The sequence below is a fragment of the Ovis aries genome, chromosome 1 (assembly GCF_016772045.2).
Source record: "Ovis aries strain OAR_USU_Benz2616 breed Rambouillet chromosome 1, ARS-UI_Ramb_v3.0, whole genome shotgun sequence".
Classification (NCBI taxonomy): Eukaryota; Metazoa; Chordata; class Mammalia; order Artiodactyla; family Bovidae; genus Ovis; species Ovis aries.
The window spans coordinates 190,004,081-190,028,034 of NC_056054.1; the positions used below are offsets into that span (position 1 = coordinate 190,004,081).

At 41.1% G+C, this 23,954-nt stretch overlaps 1 protein-coding gene across 1 annotated transcript in view; it reads left to right on the forward strand.

Moving 5' to 3' along the window:
- Positions 1 to 23,954, forward strand: part of UMPS (uridine monophosphate synthetase) — a 45,666-nt gene that overhangs the window by 15,924 nt on the left and 5,788 nt on the right. Inside the window, exons 2-5 of the mRNA XM_004002987.6 lie at positions 2,539 to 2,692; positions 4,746 to 5,417; positions 6,794 to 6,969; positions 8,742 to 8,856. Coding sequence (XP_004003036.2) covers positions 2,539 to 2,692; positions 4,746 to 5,417; positions 6,794 to 6,969; positions 8,742 to 8,856 — 1,117 coding nt within the window. The remainder of the gene's footprint in view (positions 1 to 2,538; positions 2,693 to 4,745; positions 5,418 to 6,793; positions 6,970 to 8,741; positions 8,857 to 23,954) is intronic.

The following is a 23,954-nucleotide window of genomic DNA, read 5'->3' on the forward strand; positions in this document are numbered from 1 at the left end:
TATGACCATTACTTTAAGTTCTTTATCAGGTGAATTACTTACCTTTTTCATTAAGATTTTTTCTTGGAGCTTCATCTTTTTCTGTTGTTTCGGACATATCTCTCTGTTTCCTCAATTTGCTTGACTCTGTGTTTGTTTCCATGTGTTAGGTGAAACAGTCATTTCTTCCAGTCTTGATGGGGGTGGCCCCACGTTGGAAATGAACCTTAGTTACCCCTTAACCTTGCCGTAGTTCTTGGTTATTTCTCAAACTGTGTATTCTACTGTTTCACACCTGTGGAGCCCAGGAATGAAATCCCCCTTTGCAACCAGAGTACACACTCCAGTAGTGTCCCCTGTTTGGGCTGCATATGCCTGCTGGCTTTGGTGCGTGTCCACACTGCTGTGGCTGCTGTGGTGGAGATGGGGGCTGTTATGCTGTTGTACAAGCATGGGGAAATGGTGCATTCCCCTGCTGCCTCAGGGGTGCTGGGCAGAGGCGTGTGGGGAAGGCACTAGCAAGTGTGTAAAAATGATGCCTGCTAGTGCTTCCATACCTGGAGAGGGCTCCAGCGGTGACATTCCGGCAGAGTTTTCAAGATTACCAAATGAATTTACTCCATATATGATCTGGGCTCTTTTCAAGCTGCTCCCCTTTAGCTGGGTCCCAGGGTGAGTGAGTCTGCTCACAATCCATTTAAGAGCAAATCTCCATTCCCTGCATCCATCTGGTTTTCCTGGATCTAAACTCTGTTGGTGTTCAAAGCCAAGTGTGTTGAGTGCTCATCTGTCTGGTGCGGGTTCGCAGGTTAGGGTGACTGATGTAGGGCGTCGGGGAAGTTTGATTTTTGTGAGCTCCCTGTTGCTTATGGGTTGCTGAAGTGGGGATGGAGTTTTGAGGGGACTGTGTCTAACTCTTCTACCTATCTCGATTGGCCTTTTTATCCTTTGTTGTGATGTAGCTGTTCTGCTAGTTCTCAGGTTCATTTAGAGGGAATTGTTCACAGTGAGCTATAGAATTGTTGTGTCAATGAGAGGAGGTGAGTTCAGGATATTCTACTCTGCAGTCTTGAACCACTTTCCCACTTGTTTATTTTTGGTTTTGTTGCCTTTGCTTTTGGTGTCAAATCCAAAAAAATCATTGCTAAGACCGATGTCAAGGAACTTACCACTTGTTGTTTCCTAGGAATTTTATGATTTCATGTCTTAACATTCAAGTCATTAATCCATTCTGAGTTAATTCTTATGTATGGTGTAAGATAGTAGTCTAGTGTGCCCCAAACCTGTTTGTTGAAGAGACTGTCCTTTTCCCTTTTTATATCCTTGGCTCCTTTAATGTGTATTAATTGAACATACACGTGTAGCTTTATTTCTGGGCTTTCTATTCTGTTGACCTGTGTGTGTGTTTATGCCAATACCATATTGTTTTGATTACTATTACTTTGTAATATAGTCTGAAATCAAGGAGCATGATGCCTCTAGTTTTGTTCTTTTTCAAGATTGTTTTGGCTATCCTGGGTCTTTTGTAGTTCTGTACAAATGTTAGGATTGTTCCGTTTCTGTGAAAAGTGCCATTGTAATTATATAGAAATTGTATTGAGTTTGTGTATTGCTTTGGATAGCATGGACATTTTAACATTTTAATTCTGGTCCATGAGCCTGGAATATTCTTCCATTTACTTATGCCACCTTCAGGTTTTTTTAAATCTAATATATTTAGTGTGCAAGTCTTTCACTTCCTTGGTTAAATTTATTTGTAGGTGTTCTGTTCTTCATAATGCAGTTTTCTTTTTAAATATTTGTATTTATTTATGTGACTGCACTGGGTCTCAGTTGTGGCACATGGGACCTTTGACCTTTGTTGCGGCCTGTGGAATCTTTAGATATAGCATGCAGGGTGTTTAGTTGTGGCATGTGGGATCTCCCTGGAGAAGAAAATGGCACCCCACTCCAGTACTCTTGCCTGGAAAATCACATGGACGGAGAAGCCTGGTAGGCTACAATCTGTGGGGTCGCAAAGAGTTGGACACAACTGAGCCACTTCACTTTGACTTTGTGGGATCTAGTTCCCCAACCAGGAATAGAACCTGGGTCCCCTGTGTTGGGAGCACCAAGTCTTAGCCGCTCATTCACCAGACAAGTCCTGATGTGATTGTTTTCTTAATTTCTCCTGTAAAACTTCTTAAGTGAAAACTTGTGTTGGGAAAATAAAACTGATGGGTTTAGATACTCAAGCATAGTGAATTACTGAGGACAGCTGTGAAGCCTGAGTGTCATGCTTAGTCTCAAGGTCAATATCATAGCCTTTCCTGACACATTCCATGTTGCCCTTGAAGCAGCCCTGAGTCTAGCCAAGCAGATTAATTCGTGTGTTTTTATATTTTTTTTGTACACTGGGATTTGTGGAGAGGATAATTTAACAAGGCATCTATATTTTTCTGCCCCAAGTTTGAGACTTTCCTTTGCTAGGTTCTGACTATCATGTTATTACAGGATTTATACACAGCTTTAAAAGTAGTAATACTAGATCATTCATATGTTGTTCTTTTTCTTTAACAGGTTGCAGAAATTTTATTTCAAACTGCCCAAAATGCAGAGATCAATTTTGACACTGTGTGTGGAGTACCTTATACAGCTCTACCATTGGCTACAGTTATCTGTTCAACCCACCAAATTCCAATGCTTATCAGAAGGAAGGAAACAAAGGATTATGGTAAAGTAAAAATAGTATAGCATTAAGTTGATTTGTAACCTGACACTTTTATTTATTTATTTTTTTATTATTATTATTATTTTTTTTAACCTGACACTTTTAGAATTTGTTCTTCTAGGCACTGAGGTTGATGATCACCTTGAATATTCCTCATAAGTCCTTTAAGTTGTTATGGCCTTGGAGTGTGTTAACTGTTGTTATAAAGCAACTCCCTTTCCTTTAGAGTCTGGGGATAAAATGCTTTATGTTAACTAGGCGGTTAAAAAAAAGTGCTTTGTGCACCAAATTTATGAAACCCAACATTTTTACCAGCACTTTCCTCATCAGCAGAATGCTTTTAGAGCACATACTTTCCCATGTACTATGTTTAAATTACATGAATAAAACTATTCCCTTAAAGCAATGTAAAGGAGTTCCTTGGTGGCCCAGTGGTTAGGACTCTGCATTTCCACTGCAGGAGGCCTGGTTGGGGAAGTAAGATCCTACAAACCATGAAGCATGGCAAAAAAAAGGAGGGGCAATGTAAACGCCGCATGGAATTCTAAATAGAGATTTTTTTTTTTAATGGGTTCATGGCAGTAGGTTATCAGGTGGGTATTTCAAACATGTTTTAAAGCTGCTGCTAAGTCACTTCAGTTGTGTCCGACTCTGTGCGACCCCATAGACGGCAGCCCATCAGGCTCCCGTGTCCCTGGGATTCTCCAGGCAAGAACACTGGAGTGGGTTGCCATTTCCTTCTGCAATGCAGGAAAGTGAAAAGGGAAAGTGAAGTTGCTCAGTCGTAAAGCTACATCAGTCTAAAAGCGTTGGGACTGACTTCATATTTTATTACACTAAGAATTAATATTTTTGGAATTATTTCTGTTTTGTTGCTTTTTTTGATGAGTCCTTTTTACCAATGTGTTCCAAAAATTTTTATGATGAAATCATATGATGTCTGAGATTTGCTTCTAAAAATTATTGGGGGGTGGTAGGATTGGAATTATAGCTGAAACAAGATTGCCCATGAGTTATTAGGTGGCACGTTGCTGTATTTGTGGAGATTTGTTATACTCTTATCTAGTTTTAATTTATTCAACATTTTAAAAAACTAGAATAATATTTTTGCTGTAGAGTGGCACAGTGTTTTATCTATATGAATTTCTCCCATAAGGAAACTATTATTTCTATTTCCTTATTATGTATCTTCAAAAGGTTTCTTAGAATATGATCATTCATTTTAAAATATACCTATAAATACAGTTTTATGTTCTGGTCTAAGTTAAACTTGCCAGTTCTTCAAGGAAGAAAAGGAGTTAGGGGAAAAGACAAAGATAGTACGTGTGGGAAAGTTAAAAGTGGGCAAAACACCCACTAATAAATATATTCTGCATCAAAATAAGGCAAATTTGGTGGTGGAAAACACAAAAATGCTTCTCGGAAAACACAGGTTTTTGTAGTCTACAGCCTGAGTTATTTACAATTTGTAAGTTTTATCTGAAAATAGTCTTGTAGTAGGGATTGAAGTGGGCCAGTATATTTAGTCACATTACATTATATAATTCATAAGGATGTAGTGATTCATCTAAATGGTTGTTGACTATTTTCCCTCCTCAATTTGTATACTCAAAAGGCCAGTTGTTTTGCTGATCTTGAATAAAGAAATTGTTAATGGAAAAAGGAATGATTTCATTGATGATATTGTGCTATTCTTTAATAACTTTCACCAGTCCAGGTGATCTTGCCTAAAGAAACCCCATATTTGAAATTTTGATCATAAACACACTGTGATGTTTTACAAAGTTAAATAATTTGCTGGTTTTACTGTAAATATTCTGTATATGTAACTTTGACAGTTTTGAAATAGAGACATTGAACAAAACAGTAAATCATAGCACATTGAAGATTCATCAGAAATTTAAAAAATATATTTCCAAAGTGGATTATCAGAAAGTATAATTTAGATTATCCACCTTTTCATAAATACATTACCAAATTTATACTATAGATACATCTTGAGTTGGTTGAAATATATAATTTTAAAATGGAATCAACATAATTTTTTCCTTTCCAGGTACTAAACGGCTTATAGAAGGGGCTGTTAATCCAGGAGAAACCTGTTTGATCATTGAAGATGTTGTCACCAGCGGATCTAGTGTTTTGGAAACTGCTGAGGTTCTTCAGAAAGAAGGCTTGAAGGTCACTGATGCCATCGTGCTGCTGGACAGAGAGCAGGGAGGCAGGGACAAGCTGCAGGCCCATGGGATTCGTCTCCACTCAGTGTGTACATTGTCCAAAATGCTGGATATTCTTGAGCAACAGAAAAAAATCAATGCTGAGATGGTGGAGAGAGTGAAGAGATTTATTCAGGAGAATGTTTTTGTGGCAGCCAGTCCTAATGGTTCTCTCCCTTCTGTGAAGAAAGAACCCGAAGAACTAAGTTTTGGTGCACGTGCAGAGCTGCCTGGGATCCACCCGGTTGCATCGAAGCTTCTCAGGCTTATGCAAAAGAAGGAGACCAATCTGTGTCTGTCTGCTGATATTTCAGAGTCCAGAGAGCTGCTGCAGCTAGCAGATGCTTTGGGACCCAGAATCTGCTTGCTTAAGACTCATGTGGATATTTTGAATGATTTTACTCTGGATGTGATGAAGGAGTTAACCACTCTGGCAAAACGCCATGAGTTTCTAATATTTGAAGACCGGAAATTTGCGGACATAGGAAACACAGTAAAAAAGCAGTATGAAGGTAAGCATTATTCAGGAACCAACAAGAATCAAAATCCAGCCTAAACTGGCTGAAGAACAAAAGGAAAAGTATTGGCTCACGTGACAAAGTCCAGCAGTAGAACAGCCTGTCAAGCGTGGTTGGATCTAGGCGCTCAAGTGATATCTTTCAGGCTTACTTTCTCCTCAAGTCGCAGCTCTGCTTTCTTCTCTCTTCTTTCTCAGGTAGGCACATTCCTCATGCCTGCCCCAAACCAATCACTCAGGCCTGGGTATAGAATACGTTTATTAACTCACTTGGGTAATACACCTTGCTCCTGGTGATCTGAGGCTATTAGCTTTACATAAACTTCTTGAAACCTGAGGTACAGGGTTAATTCTCCTAAAGAAAATGGCTGTTCTGATGCCAGAAGAAAGGGACATGGGTTTTAGGCAGGCAAAAATGACAGGTGTTGGCCCTGGAAGAACAAAACACAGTTCTGAATCTTTGGAGAAGGAAAGTTGCAGATACAGAAAATAAGGAAAAAGTAGTATAAAGTGGTAAGATTTATTTTTAGCAATAAAAGATCTGTTGATACACATCCTTTTTTAAAAGTATTAAATAGGAACTCAGAGTAGAGCATACATTAGTAAAAATGCTTCTTTTACCCATTCATCTGTGCAGATTTCTGTCGTATATATGTAATGCTTTTTTGCTTTCACTTAACCTTACAACAGACATTTTATGTTCTTTAATAAGCATCTTTTAAGATAATTTTTTCTTAAAGTAATACATGCATATTCTTAAGCTACTTCTTTAAGGATAGCTTTGTTTGTAATGACTTCATATGCTTAAGATATTGACTGTTGAAAAAGTTATACAAGCTTTCTACAAGTTTGCATATAGTTTTTTCAAAAATCTACTTGAGTTATTGTTGTGCCTTTAAAATGAATACAATTGCTTTATTGAAATTTGAAGAGCTAGTGAGACCTAAGGAACAGGAAGAAGATTTAAGAGATGGTAAGTTCTTGAGATATCCCTACAGAGTGAAAATCTGTCATCTTCAGAGGAATTTCAGTTTGCTGTCTTTGACCTCAATACACCTGTCTTCACTGGAGTCCCTTTCCAGTTGCATAAATCTTACTGGTGGTCACAAACATCAGCCTGCAAAGAAAAACAGCCAGTTTTGCTAAGTATAGAGCTTACAAGATTTTTTTCTCCTTATTTCTCAACTAGCTAAGCAGATGGAAAGATGCATTTTTCACAAATAGGTCCACTGATAATTACTAAAATTCTTGAAGTGCTTCACTGTTTCATTAGATGTTACTAGATTATTTCTTATTGTAGATGGTTGGTTGAGTTAAAAGTTAAAGGTTTTTGTTTGAAAATTGACAAACGTCTTTTTTTCCCTTTCTTAGGTGGGGTCTTTAAAATAGCTTCCTGGGCAGATCTTGTAAATGCTCATGTCGTGCCCGGCTCAGGAGTTGTGAAAGGCCTGGGAGAAGTCGGCCTGCCGCTGCACCGGGCATGCCTGCTTATTGCAGAAATGAGCTCTGCTGGCACCTTGGCTACTGGGAGCTACACTGAGGCAGCAGTAAGTGACAGAGGAGAGGGACTGGGGCAAGAGAGGCCAAGACCTGTGACACTAGATGTTACAGGGAAAGAAAACACCTTCATTTGGGGTCTGTGGAATTGCTGCCCAAAACAACAGATCAGCTGCTGTTACTGTGACAGTGCATTAATACTAGTTGGCTAGAATGCACTGATGGTTAGTAGCCTTTTATGTCTTACAGCAGACACTAAAGAGATTTGAGTGGTGCTACAAGAGAAACACTGAAACACAGATACTGGGTCAAATAAGCATGTGTGTCTGTATGTACCTGGCCTTTAAGATAGAGGTTTTCCCACCTCACCATGAGCTGAAATTGGAGAACTTTTTTCCAGTTTCTTGGAATCTTCCTGAGTCACAAAGATGCACATTCTCACGACAGCAGCCCACGAAGTGGGTTGTCTTTTTCAGTCTTTGATATTGATTGGCGTTCTATAGGAGAGCTCTTAACTAGAGTCCAGACACGGTATTTCGTCTAGTAACTCCCCATTATTAAAAATTCTCATGTGTCTGCTTAGTCGCTCAGTCGTGGTCAACTCTTTGCGGCCCCATGGACTGCAGCCCGCCAGGTTCCTACGTTCATGGGGATTCTCAGGCAAGAATGGGAGTGGGTTGCCATTCCCTTCTCCAGGGGATCTTCCCAACCCAGGGATCAAACCCAGGTCTCCCACATTGCAGGTGGGTTCTTTACCGACTGAGGCGCCAGGGAAGTTCTTACAGCACCATACATGTTCTAATGTACCATAGCCAGCTCCACCCCCTGCACACCAGAACAAAATAAGAGATGGAGAATCATCCGGTCATAAAGTTCCTCTTCACATTCTCCTCTGGGCAGGTTTCATAGTTGGATAGTCACCTAGAAAGATGAGATGGATTTGCATATATTTGAAAGACTACTTTTTAAAGTAGTAGGAAGTTTTAATAAAATTTTCATTTTTACATGGGAATTTATTTTTCATATTTCAAAGGTTGTGGAACTGTGAAAAACTCACATGGCCCTAGGGCCAGGTTTTAAATAACCCCACCCTTGATTTGACCATGAATGTCTGTGATTTCCCAGCGGTCTTAGCAGAGGGTCCATGAGTCAGTGTTAATGTTTGGCATTCTGGATCTGGCTCAAGGACAATACATTAATTATTGGTAGGTGGTAGTACTTAGTAGCAAGAATGAAACAGTCTGGGCCTCAGGGAAGAACCAAATTAGAAAGTTAGGCGGGGGCGGGGAAGAAAGTTAGGCAGACCTAGGGAATCTCCTAAAGATGTGAGGTAATGGAAGAGAAATTGTGGAGGCAGTGTTAAAGTATAGGGAAAGCTGTGGAGGTAAGATTTCTTCAGCTAGCTGTTTATAGCACAGCTGATTTTATGTGGTGGCTGTCCTTGGATATCTGTGCAGATGGGCAGTAAGACTTCAGTGTAGCTTTATATCATTATAAATGTATTCTAGGGTATGATATATCCTTTTTGGAAGTAGGTAGGTCCCTAAACATTATTAAAAATAGGTAATAATGGAGCAACTAGATTTTCGATGCAAATAGTATAGGATTTTTAGTGTTTTTAGTGTTTGCTTATGGGAGAAGCGGATAGGAGGAGTTATTTTAGGGTCTTAGTGGAGCAAGTTATGTAGATTCATATCTAAGATTACCCATTTAGATATGAGTTTAATATGACATGAGAAAATACATTTATAAGATGGCAAAGTTTCTTACATTTGGTGTGGTTAACTGCTGTCTCGTCATTTGCTTATTACATTCCATTCAGGTGAAAATGGCTGAAGAACATTCTGAATTTGTGGTTGGTTTTATTTCTGGCTCCCGAGTAAGCATGAAGCCAGAATTTCTTCACTTGACTCCAGGAGTTCAGTTAGAAGCGGGAGGTAAGCCTATTGATTGGTAATGATTCCTCTAAAATGCTTCTTTTTCCAAGTCAGCAAAATAAAACCTAGATGTACAAAAATAGCTTGCAGTCTAATTTTAGGATGAAAATCTAGAAGGTTACTTTTTATTGAAGTATGCCTAGAAACTGATAATTGTTTCCCAACTGATATTTTTAATATACTGCCAAAAAACAGGTGTTCTATGCTCAAGGAGGAATCCTGTAAACAGAATCAGACATTTGTTTAGGACTTTGTGGAGTCTTTGTTGTGCTGATGTTTATTATGACTTTTCAGTGTGGAGGTACATGGTTCTGTCATGTCTTCCAAACTTATCTGAACACATAACACACTTAGCAGTCTTACAAATACAACTGCAGTGGCTGAAAAACTGTGAGCTTTCTCACTGATAGTCTTGAGTTAATAAAGGAATGATCTAGGTTAGCGTCCTATGGAGCTCAGTAAAGCTGCTTTTTTGTGTTAGCTTTTTTTGAGATATAGTTGATTTACAATGTTGTGTTAATTTCTGCTGTACGGAAAAGTGATTAAGTTATAGGTGTGTGTATGTGTGTATGCTGCTGCTGGTGCTAAGTCGCTTCAGTCGTGTCTGACTCTGCAACCCCATAGACGTCAGCCCACCAGGCTCCCTGTCCCTGGGATTCTCCAGGCAAGAACACTGGAGTGGGTTGCCATTTCCTTCTCCAATGCATGAAAGTGAAAAGTGAAAGTGAAGTCGCTCAGTCGTGTCTGACTCCTAGCGACCCCATGGACTGCAGCCCACCAGGCTCCTCCATCCATGGGATTCTCCAGGCAAGAGTATTGGAGTGGGGTGCCATTGCCTTCTCCCAGGTGGTGCTAGTGGTAAAGAAATCTGCCTCCCAATGCAGGAGATGTAAGAGACTCAGGTTCGATCCCTGGATTGGGAAGATCCCCTGGAGGAGGGCATGGCAACGCGCTCCAGTATTCTTGCCTGGAGAATGGACAGAGGAGCCTGGTGGCTGCAGTCCATGGGCTCACAAAGTGTCAGACATGACTGAAGCGGCTTAGCATGCATGTGTGCATGTGCATAAAATGACAGTTTTACCTCTTCCCTTCTAATTTGGATACCTTTTCTTTCTCTTGTCTGATTTCCAATGCTATGTTGAATAGAAGCGATGAGAGTTGGCATCCTTGTCTTGTTGCAGATTTTAGCAGGAAGGCTTTCAGTTTTCCACCATTGCTCTTTTTCTGCACCTATTGAGATGATCATGTGACTGTTCTTTGTCAATGTGGTGTATCATGTTGATTTCGTATATTGTACCATCCTTGTGATCTTGAAGTGAATCTAACTTGGTCATGGTGTATGATCTGTTTTATGTTTGTTGAATTGGGTCTGCTAATATGTTTAGAAATTTTGCATCTATATTCGTCAAAGGTATTGACCTGTAGTTTTCTTTTCTGGTATCCTTGTCTGGTTTTGGTGTCAGTGTGATGGTGGCTTCATAAAACATCTTTGAGTGTCCCTCCTCTTCAGCCTTTTGGAAGAATTTGAGAAGGATCTGTGTTAAGTTTTTCTTTATATGTTTGGTTGAATTCACCTGTAAAACCACATGGTCCTTAAGTTTTGTTTGTTGGGAGGTTTTTGTTGTTTTTTTTTTTTAAATTACAGATTCTCTTTCACTTCTAGTGCCTGTTCACATTATCTGTTTCTTCTTAATTCAGTTTTGAAGAGCTGTGTATTTTCATCTCTTCTAGGTTGGCAAATTTGTTAGCATAGAGTTTATAATATTGTCCTATGGTTTTTGTATTTCTGCTGTATTAGTTGTTATTTCTCCTTTTTTATTTCTTATTTGGGCTCTTTCCTTCTTAATAATCCAGGCCAGAGGTTTGTCACTTTTGTTTAACCAAGTCTTGGTTTCACTGATTTTATCTATTGTTTTTTAATCCGTTTCATATTTTTCCTCTCAGATCTTTATTATTTCCTTCTGCTGGCTTAGGCTTTGTTTGTTCTTTTTTCTAATTCTTATAAGTAGTAGGTTCTGCTGTTTGAGATTTTGAGGAGGCTTATATTGCTATGAACTTCCCTCCAAGAACCCCTTTTGCAGCATCCCACAGATTTGGGATGATTGTGTGTAAAGTCCATGTAATTGTTTTTTTCTCATTTCTTCTGTGGTTGGTTTTTGTTTCATGCTGTGTAGTCAGAAAGATTCTTGAAATAATTTCTACCCTCTTTACCATTTAAATTTGTTCAGGCTTTTTTTGTGTGTGTGCCCTGGTATCTGGTCAAGCCTAGAGAGTGTTGCGCTTGAAAAGAATGTGTAATGTTCTGAAAGTATCAGTTCAGGCTAACTATCCTGTTGTATCATTTAGGATCTCTGTTGCCTCACTGACTTTCTGTCTACAAGATCTGTCCATTGTTGTGAGTTTGGTGCTAAAGTCTCCTGTTAGTATTTATGTATTTAGGTGCTCCTATATTCAGTTCAGTTCAGTTGCTCAGTCGTGTCTGACTCTTTGTGATGCCATGAACTGCAGCACACCAGGCCTCCCTGTCCATCACCGACTCCCGGAGTTTACCCAAACTCATGTCCATTGAGTCAGTGACGCCATCCAACCATCTCATCTTCTGTCGTCCCTGTCTCCTCCCACCCTCAATCTTTCCCAGCATCAGGGTCTTTTCAAATGAGTCAGTTCTTCGCATCAGGTGGCCAAAGTATTGGAGTTTCAGCTTCAACATCACTCCTTCCAATGAATACCCAGGACTGATCTCCTTTAGGAAGGATGGGTTGAATCTCCTTGCAGTCCAGGGGACTCTCAAGAGTCTTCTCCAACACCACGGTTCAAAAGCATCAATTCTTCGGAGCTCAGCTTTCTTTATGATCCAACTCTCACATCCATACATGACTACTGGAAAACCATAGCCTTGACTAGATGGACCTTTGTTGACAAAGTAATGTGTGCTTTTTAATATGCTATCTAGGTTCGTCATAACTTTCCTTCCAAGGAGTAAGCATCTTTTAATTTCGTGGCTGCAATCACCATCTGCAGTGATTTTGGAGCTCCCCCTCCAAAAAGTCAGCCACTGTTTCCCCATCTATTTGCCATGAAGTGATGGGACCAGATGCCATGATCTTAGTTTTCTGAATGTTGAGCTTTAAGCCAACTTTTTCACTCTCCACTTTCACTTTCATCAAGAGGCGCTTCAGTTCCTCTTCACTTTCTGCCATAAGGGTGGTGTCATCTGCATATCTGAGGTTATTGATATTTCTCCTGGCGATCTTGATTCCAGCTTGTGCTTCCTCCAGCCCAGTGTTTCTCATGATGTACTCTGCATATAAGTTAAATAAGCAAGGTGACATTATACAGCCTTGACATACTCCTTTTCCTATTTGGAACCAGTCTGTTATTCCATGTCCAGTTCTAACTGTTGCTTCCTGACCTGCATACAGATTTCTCAGGAGGCAGGTCAGGTGTTCTGGTATTCCCATCTCTTTCAGAATTTTCCACAGTTTATTGTGATCCACACAGTCAAACGCTTTGGTGTTGTCAATAAAGCAGAAATAGATGTTTTTTCTGGAATTCTCTTGCTTTTTCCATGATCCAGCAGATGTTGACAATTTGATCTCTGGTTCCTCTGCCTTTTCTAAAACCAGCTTGAACATCTGGAAGTTCACGATTCACATATTGCTGAAGCCTGGCTTGGAGAATTTTGAGCATTACTTTACTAGCGTGTGAAGTGAGTGCAGTTGTGCGGTAGTTGGAGCATTCTTTGGGATTGGAATGAAAATTGACCTTTTCCAGTCCTGTGGCCACTGCTGAGTTTTCCAAATTTGCTGGCATATTGAGTGCAGCACTTTCACAGCATCATCTTTGAGGATTTGAAATAGCTCAGCTGGAGTTCCATCACCTCCACTAGCTTTGTTCGTAGTGATGCTCCTATTCTTAGGTGCATGCATATATGTTGACAGGAGTAAATATCTTCGTCTTGGAGTGCTTATCATTATATAGTGTCCTTTATCTTCCTTTGCAGCCTTTGGTTTAGAGTTTGTTTTGTCTGCCACAGGTATTGTGCTTTCTTGTCATTTCCATTTTCAGGAAATATCTTTTCCTATTCAGTCTGTATGTGTCTTTTGCCCTAAAGTGGGTCTCTCATAGCCAACATGTTGCATGCTGGTTTTAAATCCAGCTTTCCACTCTGCATCTTTTGATCAGAGCAGTTAGCCCATTGACATTTAGGATAATTACTTTTTTTTTTTTACTGGAGTATAACTTCTTTACAGTGTTAGTTTCTGCTGTACATCAGTGTGAATCAGCCATATGTATACATATATCCCTTCCCTCTTAAGACTCCCTCCCACCCCTCTCGATCATCACAGAAGCAAGGTCGGTATTCATAGGTGTATGTATTGCCATTTTAAACCTTGCTTTCTGTATTTACTTTTTCCCCTTTTTCCTTTTGCAGTTTGGTGATTTCCTTTTATTTTATGCTTTTGTGCTCTTTTTGTGAATCTGTTTTGTTTTTGACTTGTGCTTACCCTGTTTTTCAAGTATGTTAACCCCTTCATGTATCTACTTACTTTAGACTGGTAATCATAGACTCAAACACATTCTGAAAAAAATCTACATTTTAATCTCCTCCCTCATTTTATGATTTTGGTGTCCTCTTTTACATCTTCATATTTATCCTTTTGCTGTTCATTGTGGTTATTGTAACCTTCACACAGGATTTTTTTTTTTAATTTGTATACCAGCTTTATTTAAGTGATTTACTTTTTGACTAATTTTCTTTTACTATAACTTTTCTATTTAGGGAAGACCTTGCAGTATTTCTTTCATAATAGGTTTAGTATTACTGCCTTCTTTTTTCGCTTGTCTGAGAAATTCTTTATCTCTGCTTCTATCTGAATGATAATGCTTTTGGCTAGAGTATTCTAGGTTATAGATTTTGCTCTTTCAGGACTTCGAATATATATTTTGCTACTCCCTTCTGGCCAGCAGTGTTTCTGTAATCAGCTGATTGTTTTTCTCTTACTGCCTTTAAAATGCTAACTTTTGCCATTTTAATTATGTCTTGGTGTAGCTCTGTTTGGGACCCTCTGTGCTTCCTGTACCTGGATATATTTCCTTCTTTAGTTTGGGAAGTTTTCAGAAATACTTTAAAATATATTTTCAGTCCCCCTTCTTCCCACCAGGAGGGTGTGGGAGTCTTTGGTCTTTCACGGTTCCCTCCAAGGGGTACAGGTCCTGCCCAGATTCCTTCTTTTTTTTTGGTCCCACCTGGTTATATGGAGATTCTTTTTGTCCTTTCAGAAGTGTGATGTCCTCTGCCAGCATTCTGTAGGTATTCTGTGAGACTTGTTCCATGTGTAGATGTATTTTTTGACGTATTTGTGGGAGGAGGCGAACTTCACATTTTTTCCATCTGGATCACTCTGTTTTGAATGGGGAAGAAATGGTGATCTGGAAATATTTTTCCTGAATTAGTTATTGTATGAGAAACCTTGCTTCTCATAAGTATGGGAGTTTATTCCACTTTCTATCTCTTTCCTTAAGACTGGAACTATGAGCATCTGGTTCTCAGCAAAACCGTTTAAGATGCAAGCAGCTCTGCTTCTTAGAGTATGGAGAATGTTTGTGTATGTGCCAGCCCATGTTTCCACACCCAGAGGTGGGGCTTCCCAGGTGGTGCTGGCGGTAAAGAACCCACCTGCCAATCAGGAAGCATAAGAAACATGGGTTCAGTCTCTGGCTCAGGAGGATTCCCCTGGAGAAGGGAATGGCAGCCCACTCCTGTATTCTTACTTGGAGAATCCCATGGACAGAGGAGCCTGGCGGCTACAGTCCATAGGGAAACGAGTCTTACATGACTGAAGTGGCTTGTGTATGTGCTGCTTGTTATGTTTCCACATCTAGAGTTCCTTTTTTTACAACCCCTTAGTGTATCCTAGTTACAACTGGGCTGTAATATGTTCAGTCATTTCATTGTGGATACACTTGAACTTTTTATAAACTTAACATTGTTGTACATATATTTTGCACATGTAGGGTATTTGGAATACTTTTATTAGGCTAGAAACCCTTTGAGGATGAGATCTCTTTCTGAAGAATGCATATACTCTAGCACAGTACCCCTGTGCATCATAAATGTTCTATAAATACACAAGTGTTGACAGGATGGATAAAAACACTATATAGGAGCAGATGCAAGAATTGGTGTTTCTGTGGATGGAATGATAATATTGAGAACATAATGAATGAGACTATAGATTTGGTAAAGCTTAGTTGCTTTTAAATCCTGAAATACTTCAACTGTTGGATACCTATTAACCTTGACAGAACTAATTATTTTTTATAAACAACACTTAAAATGAAAGACATCCTTTTTGGGGTTTTGTTTTCAGTTAAATACTTTGAACAAAAAACATTGCAGGTTAACCAAAAAAAAAAAAAAAAAAGTAGATGGTCCTCTGGGACTAGAGAATAGTGAAGGTCTCTGCTATTTCTCAAGCTTCACATTATAGGTATTATATACTACAGAGTAGGCCTCAGCAGAATGACTGTTAAGACCTATTTAAGACTTGATAATAGTTGCCTTGATTTAGGTTATACCAGAATGGTCTAGTGGTTTTCCCTACTTTCTTCAATTTCAGTCTGAATTTGGCAATAAGGAGTTCATGATCTGAGCCACAGTCAGCTCCTGGTCGTGTTTTTGCTTATTCTATAGAGCCTTCTCCATCTTCGGCTGCAAAGAATATAATCAGTCTGATTTCGGTATTGACCATCTGGTGATGTCCATGTGTAGAGTCTTCTCTTGTGTTGTTGGAAGAGGGTGTTTGCTATGACCAGTGCATTCTCTTGGCAGAACTCTATTAGCTTTTGCCCTGCTTCATTCTGTACTCCAAGGCCAAATTTGCCTGTTACTCCAGGTACTTCTTGACTTTCTACTTTTACATTCCAGTCCCCTATAATGAAAAGGACATCTTTTTGGGGTTTTAGTTCTAGAAGGTCCTATAGGTCTTGAAGACCATTCAACTTCAGCTTCTTCAGCATTACTGGTTGGGGCAAAGACTAGGATTACTGTGATATTGAATGATTTGCCTTGAAAATGAACAGAGATTATTGTCATTTTTGAGATTGCACCCAAGTACTGCATTTCAGACTCTCTTGTTGACTATGATGGCTACCCCATTTCTTCTAAGGTATTCTTGACCACAGTAGTAGATATGATGGTCATCTGAGTTAAATTCGCCCATTCCAGTCCATTTTAGTTCACTGATTCGTAAAATGTCAGCATTCACTCTTGCCATCTCCTGTTTGACCTCTTCCAGTTTGTCTTGCTTCATGGACCTAATATTCCAGGTTCCTATGCAATATTGTTCTTTACAGCATTGAACTTTACTTCCATCACCAGTCACATCCACAACTGGGTGGTGGTTTTGCTTTGCTCCATCTCTTCACTCTTTCTGGAATTATTTCTCCACTGATCTCCTGTAGCATATTGGGCACCTACCGACCTGGGGAGTTCATCTTTTTGCCTTTTCATATTCTTCATGGGGTTCTCAGGGCAAGAATACTGAAGTGGTTTGCCATTTCCTTCTCCAGTGGACTGCATTTTGCCAGAACTCTCCATTATGACCCGTCCACCTTGGGTGGCCCCACACGGCATGGCTCATAGTTTCATTGAGTTAGACAAGGCTGTGGTCCATGTGATCAGATTGGTTAGTTTTCTGTGACTGTGGTTTTCAGTCTGTCTTCCCTCTGATGGAGAAGGATAAGAGGCTTACAGAAGCTTCCTGATGGGAGAGACTGACTGAGGGGGAAGCTGTGTCTTATTCTGATGGACAGGGCCAAGTTCCCTCCCTGTCATTTGACCCAAGGCCAAATTATGGTGGAGGTAATGAAGATAATGGTAACCTTCTTCAAAAGGTCCCATGGCACTGCTACACTTGGTGCCCCCGACCGTGCAGCAGGCCACCACTGACCCATGCCTCCACCGGAGACTCCCGGACACTCCTGGGCAAGTCTGGGTCAGTCTCTCGTGGTGCTCACAACGTTCTGTTTGTGCCCGCCAAGAGTTTGCTTCCCAGTCCTGTGTAAGTTCTGGTGGCTCTATGGTGGTGTTAATGGCGACCTCCTTCAGGAGGGCTTATGCCATACCCAAGGCTGCTGTACCCAGCCCATGTGGCAGTCCACTGCTGACCCGTACCTCCTCAAGAGACACTCAAACACAGTTCTGTCTCAGTCTCTGGGTCCTGGTATGCACCAGGTATGTTTGAGCCCTCTGAGCATCTCTGGCAGGTATGGGGTTTGATTCTAAATGCAATTTCGCTCCTCCTACCATCTTGGTGGGGCTTCTCCTTTGCCCTTGGACATGGGGTATCTCCTCAAAGTCACTCCAGTGCCTACCATCTTGCTGGGGAAATAGCTGGAAAACAATAGAAGCGAAAGGTGAAAAGGAAAGATATATCCATTTGAATGCAGAGTTCCAAAGAATACCGAGGGGAGATAAGAAAGCCTTCCTCAGTGATCAATGCAAAGAAATAGAGGAAAACAACAAAATGGGAAAGACTAGAGATCTCTTCGCATGTAAGAATTAAAGATTTTAAAATTTAAAAAATAAAAAACTAAAAAAAAAGAAAATTAGAGATACCAAGGGAACATTTCACGCAAAGATGGGCACAATAAAGGACAGAAACGGTAGCTGAGCTATTGTAAATCCTGAAAGATGATACTGTAGAAGTGCTGCACTCAATATGCCAGCAAATTTGGAAAACTCAGCAGTGGCCACAGGACTGGAAAACGGCAGCTTTCATTCCAATCCCAAAGAATGTTCAAACTACCACACAATTGCACTCATCTCACACGCTACTAAGTGATGCTCAAAATTCTCCAAGCCTGGCTTAAACAGCACGTGAACTGTGAACTTCCAAAAGTGTAAGCTGGATTTAGAAAAGGCAAAGGAACCAGAGATCAAATTGTCAACATCTGCTGGATCATGGAAAAAGCAAGAGAGTTCCAGAAAACATCTATTTCTGCTTTGTTGACTATGCCAAAGCCTTTGACTGTGTGGATCACAATAAACTGTGGAAAATTCTGAAAGAGATGAGAATACCAGACCACCTGACCTGCCTCCTGAGAAATCTGTATGCAGGTCAGGAAGCAACAGTTAGAACTGGACATGGAACAGACTGGTTCCAAATAGGAAAAGGAGTACGTCAAGGCTGTATAATGTCACCCTGCTTATTTAACTTGTACACAGAGTACATCATGAGAAACGCTGGACTGGAAGAAACAAAAGCTAGAATCAAGATCGCCAGGAGAAATATCAATAACCTCATACATGCAGATGACACCACCCTTATGGCTGAAAGTGAAAGAGGAGATTGAAAAAGTTGGCTTAAAGCTCAACATTCAGAAAACAAAGATCATGGCATCTAGTCCCATCACTTCATGCGAAATAGATGGGGAAACAGTGAGATACTTTATCTGCAGTAATTTTGGAGCCCCCACCGCCCCCCCACCCCAAATAGTGACTGCAGCCATGAAATTAAAAGACGCTTACTCCTTGGAAGAAAAGTATGGCCAACCGAGACAGCATATTAAAAAGCAGAGACATTACTTTGCCAGCAAAGGTTTGTCTAGTCAAAGCTGTGGCTTTTCTAGTAGTCATGTATGGATGTGAGAGTTGGACCATAAAGAAAGCTGAGCAATGAAGAATTGATGCTTTTGAACTGTGGTGTTGGAAAGGACTTGAGAGTTCCTTTGCTGCAGGGAGATCCAAGCAGTCCATCCTAAAGGAAATCAGTCCTGAATATATCAGTCCTCCAATACTTTGGCCACCTGATGCAAAGAACTGACCACTGGAAAACACTGAAGGTGAGAGAAGGGGACGACAGAGGATGAGATGGTTGGATGGCATCACTGACTCGATGGACAGGGAGGCCTCACGTGCTGCAGTCCCTGTGGTCTCAAAGAGTTGGACACGACTGAGTGAAGAGTTGCTGTAGTAACTCGATGGACTTCAGGTGGATGAGTGGTAAAGCATCCACCTGCCAAGCACGTTCAACCCCTAGGTCAGGAAGGTTCCCCTGGAGAAGGAAATGTTCACCCACACCAGTATTCTTGCCTGGGAAATCCCATGGACAGAGGAGCCTGGAGGACTGCAGTCCATCCAGTGACAGGAGAGGTGGACACAACTTAGCCACTAAATAAGAAAGTACTTGACAGTTTTTATTTTAAACTCTATATTTGTGCTGAACATTTTGTGAGTAGGTTGGATTTGGATTCCTAGCCCTTACAGTATCTTTAGACAAATTACTTCCCTTGTTTAGGTCTCATTTTCTTGATCTGTAAAAACGTGGATAACAACACTGAACCTCAGTGTTTGATCCCATGATAACAATAACTCTGAACCTCAGAGCTGTTGAAAGGCTTAAATGAGATAATGTGTGTAAAGCACTTAGCACATTGTCTTGGCATAAAGTAGTTGGCTTGTTAGTAACATTTATTGGAAGCTGCCATAGTTTTTCAAGTAGATAGTACAGTTAGGATCTGGGATTTTTTAAAGCATCTTGGATTTGAAAGATAATGATATGCCACATATCAGAAGGCTTCTGGAACAGGAGAATTTAAAAAGAAGGAAAAAATGGGGTTCTGGTTCAAGATGGCAATGTAGGCTAATCCTGAGCCAACCTCCTCCCAGACATGCTGAGTCTGTAACTACCTGTGTAACAGTTTCCTCTTGATAAAACCTAAGAGCTGTCTGAGCACTGTACATTAAGCAAACAAGAAAAACCATCTTGATATTGGGTCCTCACCCCTGGTATGGAGACCCAGATGCAAAGTGGAACTCAAAACCCAGAGCTTTTTCTGAGGGGCAAAGGGTTTTAACTACACATCAGGCATCGCAACTTTTTAAAAACTTGGACCTGAGAGATGAGCCCCAAAAACATCTAGCTCTGAAACCCAGTTGGGCTTGTGTCCACAAGACTCACAAGACTAGTAATCTGAGACTTACCTGGCTCAGGGCCCAACTCAGAGGCAGCCCGTCCTCAGACTTGAAGTAAAAGCTCACTGCTAATATTTAAGAGTTGATCTGAGGGGTAGGCATCTAATTTAACACATACCTCCAAGAGCTTGTGGGAATTCCCTCCAGGGGTGGAGACCAGTGGGCACCATCTTCACGCTATCCCTTTGCTGAACTGCTGATGAACACCATTATCTCCTGGAAGGAGTGTTTACATGTCCCCTGACATTTGCAGCTGCTGCCCAAGGAACACCCCTTGATTCCTGGGCTCTGAAGGTCAGGGGATCTTATGTTTGGTCCCATGATAATAAGAGCTGTAGAGACAGTACTTGGCACCCCAACACTGCACAGATAGCACCCACAAAGAGGGTGTGTGAAAGAGGCCTGTGGGGCAGATATCTCGTGGCCCCATGGAAATCCTCTCAGGGAGAAGAGGCTGTGGACACAATCATTGTGCTGTCTCTCTGCCACATTCCAGCTCACTGTTACCTCCCAAAAAGGAACTCCCTTAATCCCTGATTGGGACCCTGGTTTTTACAGCTTCCATTGAGGGATATATTTGAATGGGCTGGTTCTTGTGACCAGTGAGGGTTACACTTGCAGGTTTCACTGAACTATCATCAACAGAGAGGGAGTTCTTAAATAGCCACCACCTCCAGGACACAGCAAGAGGCAGCAGACCCAGGAGCTCAGCCTTTGTGTTAAAGAGGGCGCTTTCAGGAGAGCATACTCTGGTGGACACCATCTTTGTGCTCTCCTTGTGCCTCACTGCAGCTGTTATCACCTAATAAAGAACTTACCGGGGGGCCACAGGACTTAATGCTTGCAGTCCTGCAGGACTATGTATTTACAAACTTCAAAAGATTTTGCCAGGGGTGGAGACAAAGTGGTAACGTAGAAGGACTTAAGATCACCTCTCACAAAAACACCAGCATCACAACTAACTGCTGAACAGCCATCAACAACAAAAAGACATGAACCTACCAAAAAAGATAGTCTACCCCTGAAGATAAAGAAGGAGCCACAGATAGATGGTAGGAGGGGTGCCTATACCTTAATTAAATCTCATACCTGCCAAGTGGGTGATAAATAATTACATCGCAGAGGTTTCCCATAGGAGTGAGTTCTGAGCCCCACATGAGGCTCCCCGGCCTCCTTTTCCTGACGCTAGACAAGGAGCCCCAGAGTATTTGGCTATGAATGGAGGTGCAAACTGATACAAGAAATGCCTAGTAAAGAGCTGGAGGACTTCCCTGGTGGTCCATTGGTTTCGATTCTGAGCTTCCACTGCAGGGGCCAGTGGGCTTGAGGGCAGCAGCTCCATAGGACTGGGGAAACAAACTCCACTCTTGGGGGGCACACACAAGGTTTCACATGCACTTGGACCCAGAGGAAAGCAATGACTCCATAAGAGCCTGGGACTGACCTACGCGTGGATCTTGGAGGGTCCCCGGGAGAAGGTGCAGGTTGGCTGTGGCTCACTGTGGGGGCAAGTTAACTGGTGGCCGAGTTTGCAGGAAATATTCATCAGTGTGAGCTCTCCCAGAGGTGACCATTTTGGCAAGGTCTGGCCCCAACAACAGCCTGTAGGCTCCAGTGCTGGGTTGCCTCAGGCCAAACAACCTGCAGGGTAGAGACAGACTCAGCCATCAGCAAACAGGCTGCTTAAAGTCCTCCTGACCCCACAGCTACCTGGAAATATACTTCTCAAGATAGCCCTGCTCACCATACATAAGACCCAGCTCCACCCACCAGTGGGCAGGCACCCATCCCTCCCACGAGAAGATCTGCATGACCCCTGGAGCAACCTCAGCCACCACAGTATGGACACCAGAAGCAAGAGCTACAGCATCCTGCAGTCTGAAGAAAACAGACCACAAACACAGAAAATCAGACAAAACCAGATGGCTAAGAAATGCATTCCAGATGAAGGACCAAAACCTAAGAACAACACCTGAGTGAAGATAGGCAGTCTACTTTAAAAAGAAGTCACAGTAATGATACCAAAGTAAAGATCCAATACCTCAGAAAGCATGGGGGCACAAGCTGGTACAAGACATGTTTAATAAGGAGCTAGGAGACTTCCCGGGGGGCCTGGCGAGTTAGAGTCTGTGCTCCCAGTGCAGGGGTCATGGGTTCAGTCCCTGGTTGGGGAATTACGATGCATGGTATAGCCCAAAAGAACAAAAAAAAGCTTTTAAGATCAAACAGATGGAAAATGCATAGAAATCAGTAGCAGATAAATGAGGCAGTAGAACAAATGGAACAAACTGAAAAGTTAGTGGCAATCATTGCTGTGGACGGGAAGGAAGAAACATGAAGGTGTGAGGACGGAGACCTCTGGAACAACAGTAAATGCACCGACACTCACATTATATGGTCCCAGAGGGAGAAGGAGAGAGGACCTTAGAAAACATTTCAAGAGAGAATGTCCAAAAACTTTCCCCAAATGGGAAAGGAGACACTCAAGTCCAGGAAGCACAGAGTCCCATACAGGATAAACCCAAGGAGGAACACACTGAGACATTAATCAAACTAAAGAGAACATATTAAAAGCAACAAATAGCATAAAAGGGAATCCCCGTAAGATGATCAGCTGATTTTTCAGCAGAAATTCTGCGGGCCAGAAGGGAGTGGCATGATACATTTTAAATGATGAAAGATTAAAAACCTACAACCAAGAATACTCTACACAGAAAGGCACTTATTCACGTTAGAGAAATCAAAAGCTTTACAGTATTCAGCACCATCAACACAGCTTTACAACAAATGCTAAAGAAACTTCTCTAGATGGAAAAGAAAAGGCCCCAACTAGAAACAAGAAAATTATGAGTGGGGAACTCACCAATAAAGGCACCCATAAAGATAGGGAGTCATCCACATACAAATCTGATATCAAAACCAGCAATCAGGAAAAGAGTACAAATGTAAGATATTAGAAATGCATTTGAAATTGAGACTGACAACTTAAAACAATTTTGTGTGTGTGTATATATATACACACACACATATATATATATAGAGAGAGTGCTATATAAAACCTCATGTTAATGGCAAACCGAAAATCTACAGTAGATACACACAAAAGGAAAAGGAATCCAAACACAACACTAAAGTCTTCAAATCACAAGAGAACAAAAGAAGGTGGCCTATGAACAAAAACAAATCCAAACCAATTAACAAAATGGCAGTATGAACATACATATCAATAATTAAAGTATAAGTGTAAATGAATTAAATGCTCCAACCAGAAAACACAAGACTGCTTGAATGGATACGAAAGAATAGAAGTTACTACAGACCCCACAGAAAGTCAAAGGCTCATGAGAGACTACTACAAGCAACTATATGCCAATAAAATGGATACTCTAGAAGAAATGGACAAATTTTTAGAAAGATATAAGCTCCCAGGACTGAACAAGTAAGAAGCTGAAAATATGAAAGACCAACCACAAGTACTAAAATTAAAGCTGAGTAAAAAAACTCCCAACAAAAATCCATGACCAGATGGCTTGGCTTTGTAGTTGAGTTCTATCAAATTTAGAAAAAGTTACCTGCCCTTCTGAAATGATTCCAAAAAAACTGCAGAGGAAGGAACACTCCCAAATTCATTCTATGAGGCTGCCAATCACCCGATACCAAAATCAGAAAAAGATACCACAAAAAATTAAATTACAGGCCAGTATCCCAATGAACGGAGAAGGCAATGGCACCCCACTCTAGTACTCTTGCCTGGAAAACCCCATGGCTGGAGGAGTCTGGTAGGCTGCAGTCCATGGGGTCACTAAGAGTCAGATACGACTGAGCAACTTCACTTTCATGCATTAGAGAAGGAAATGGCAACCCACTCCAGCATTCTTGCCTGGAGAATCCCAGGGATGGGGGAGCCTGGTGGGCTGCCATCTATGGGGTCACACAGTTGGACATGACTGAAGTGACTTAGCAATCCCAATGAATATAGGCACAAAAATCTTTAACAAAATACTAGCAAACTGAACCCAACCATATATTAAAAGGATCATACACCACGACCAAGTGGGATTTATTCCAGGGATGCAAGGGTTTTTCATTATCCACAAATCAATCTGTAATGTGACAC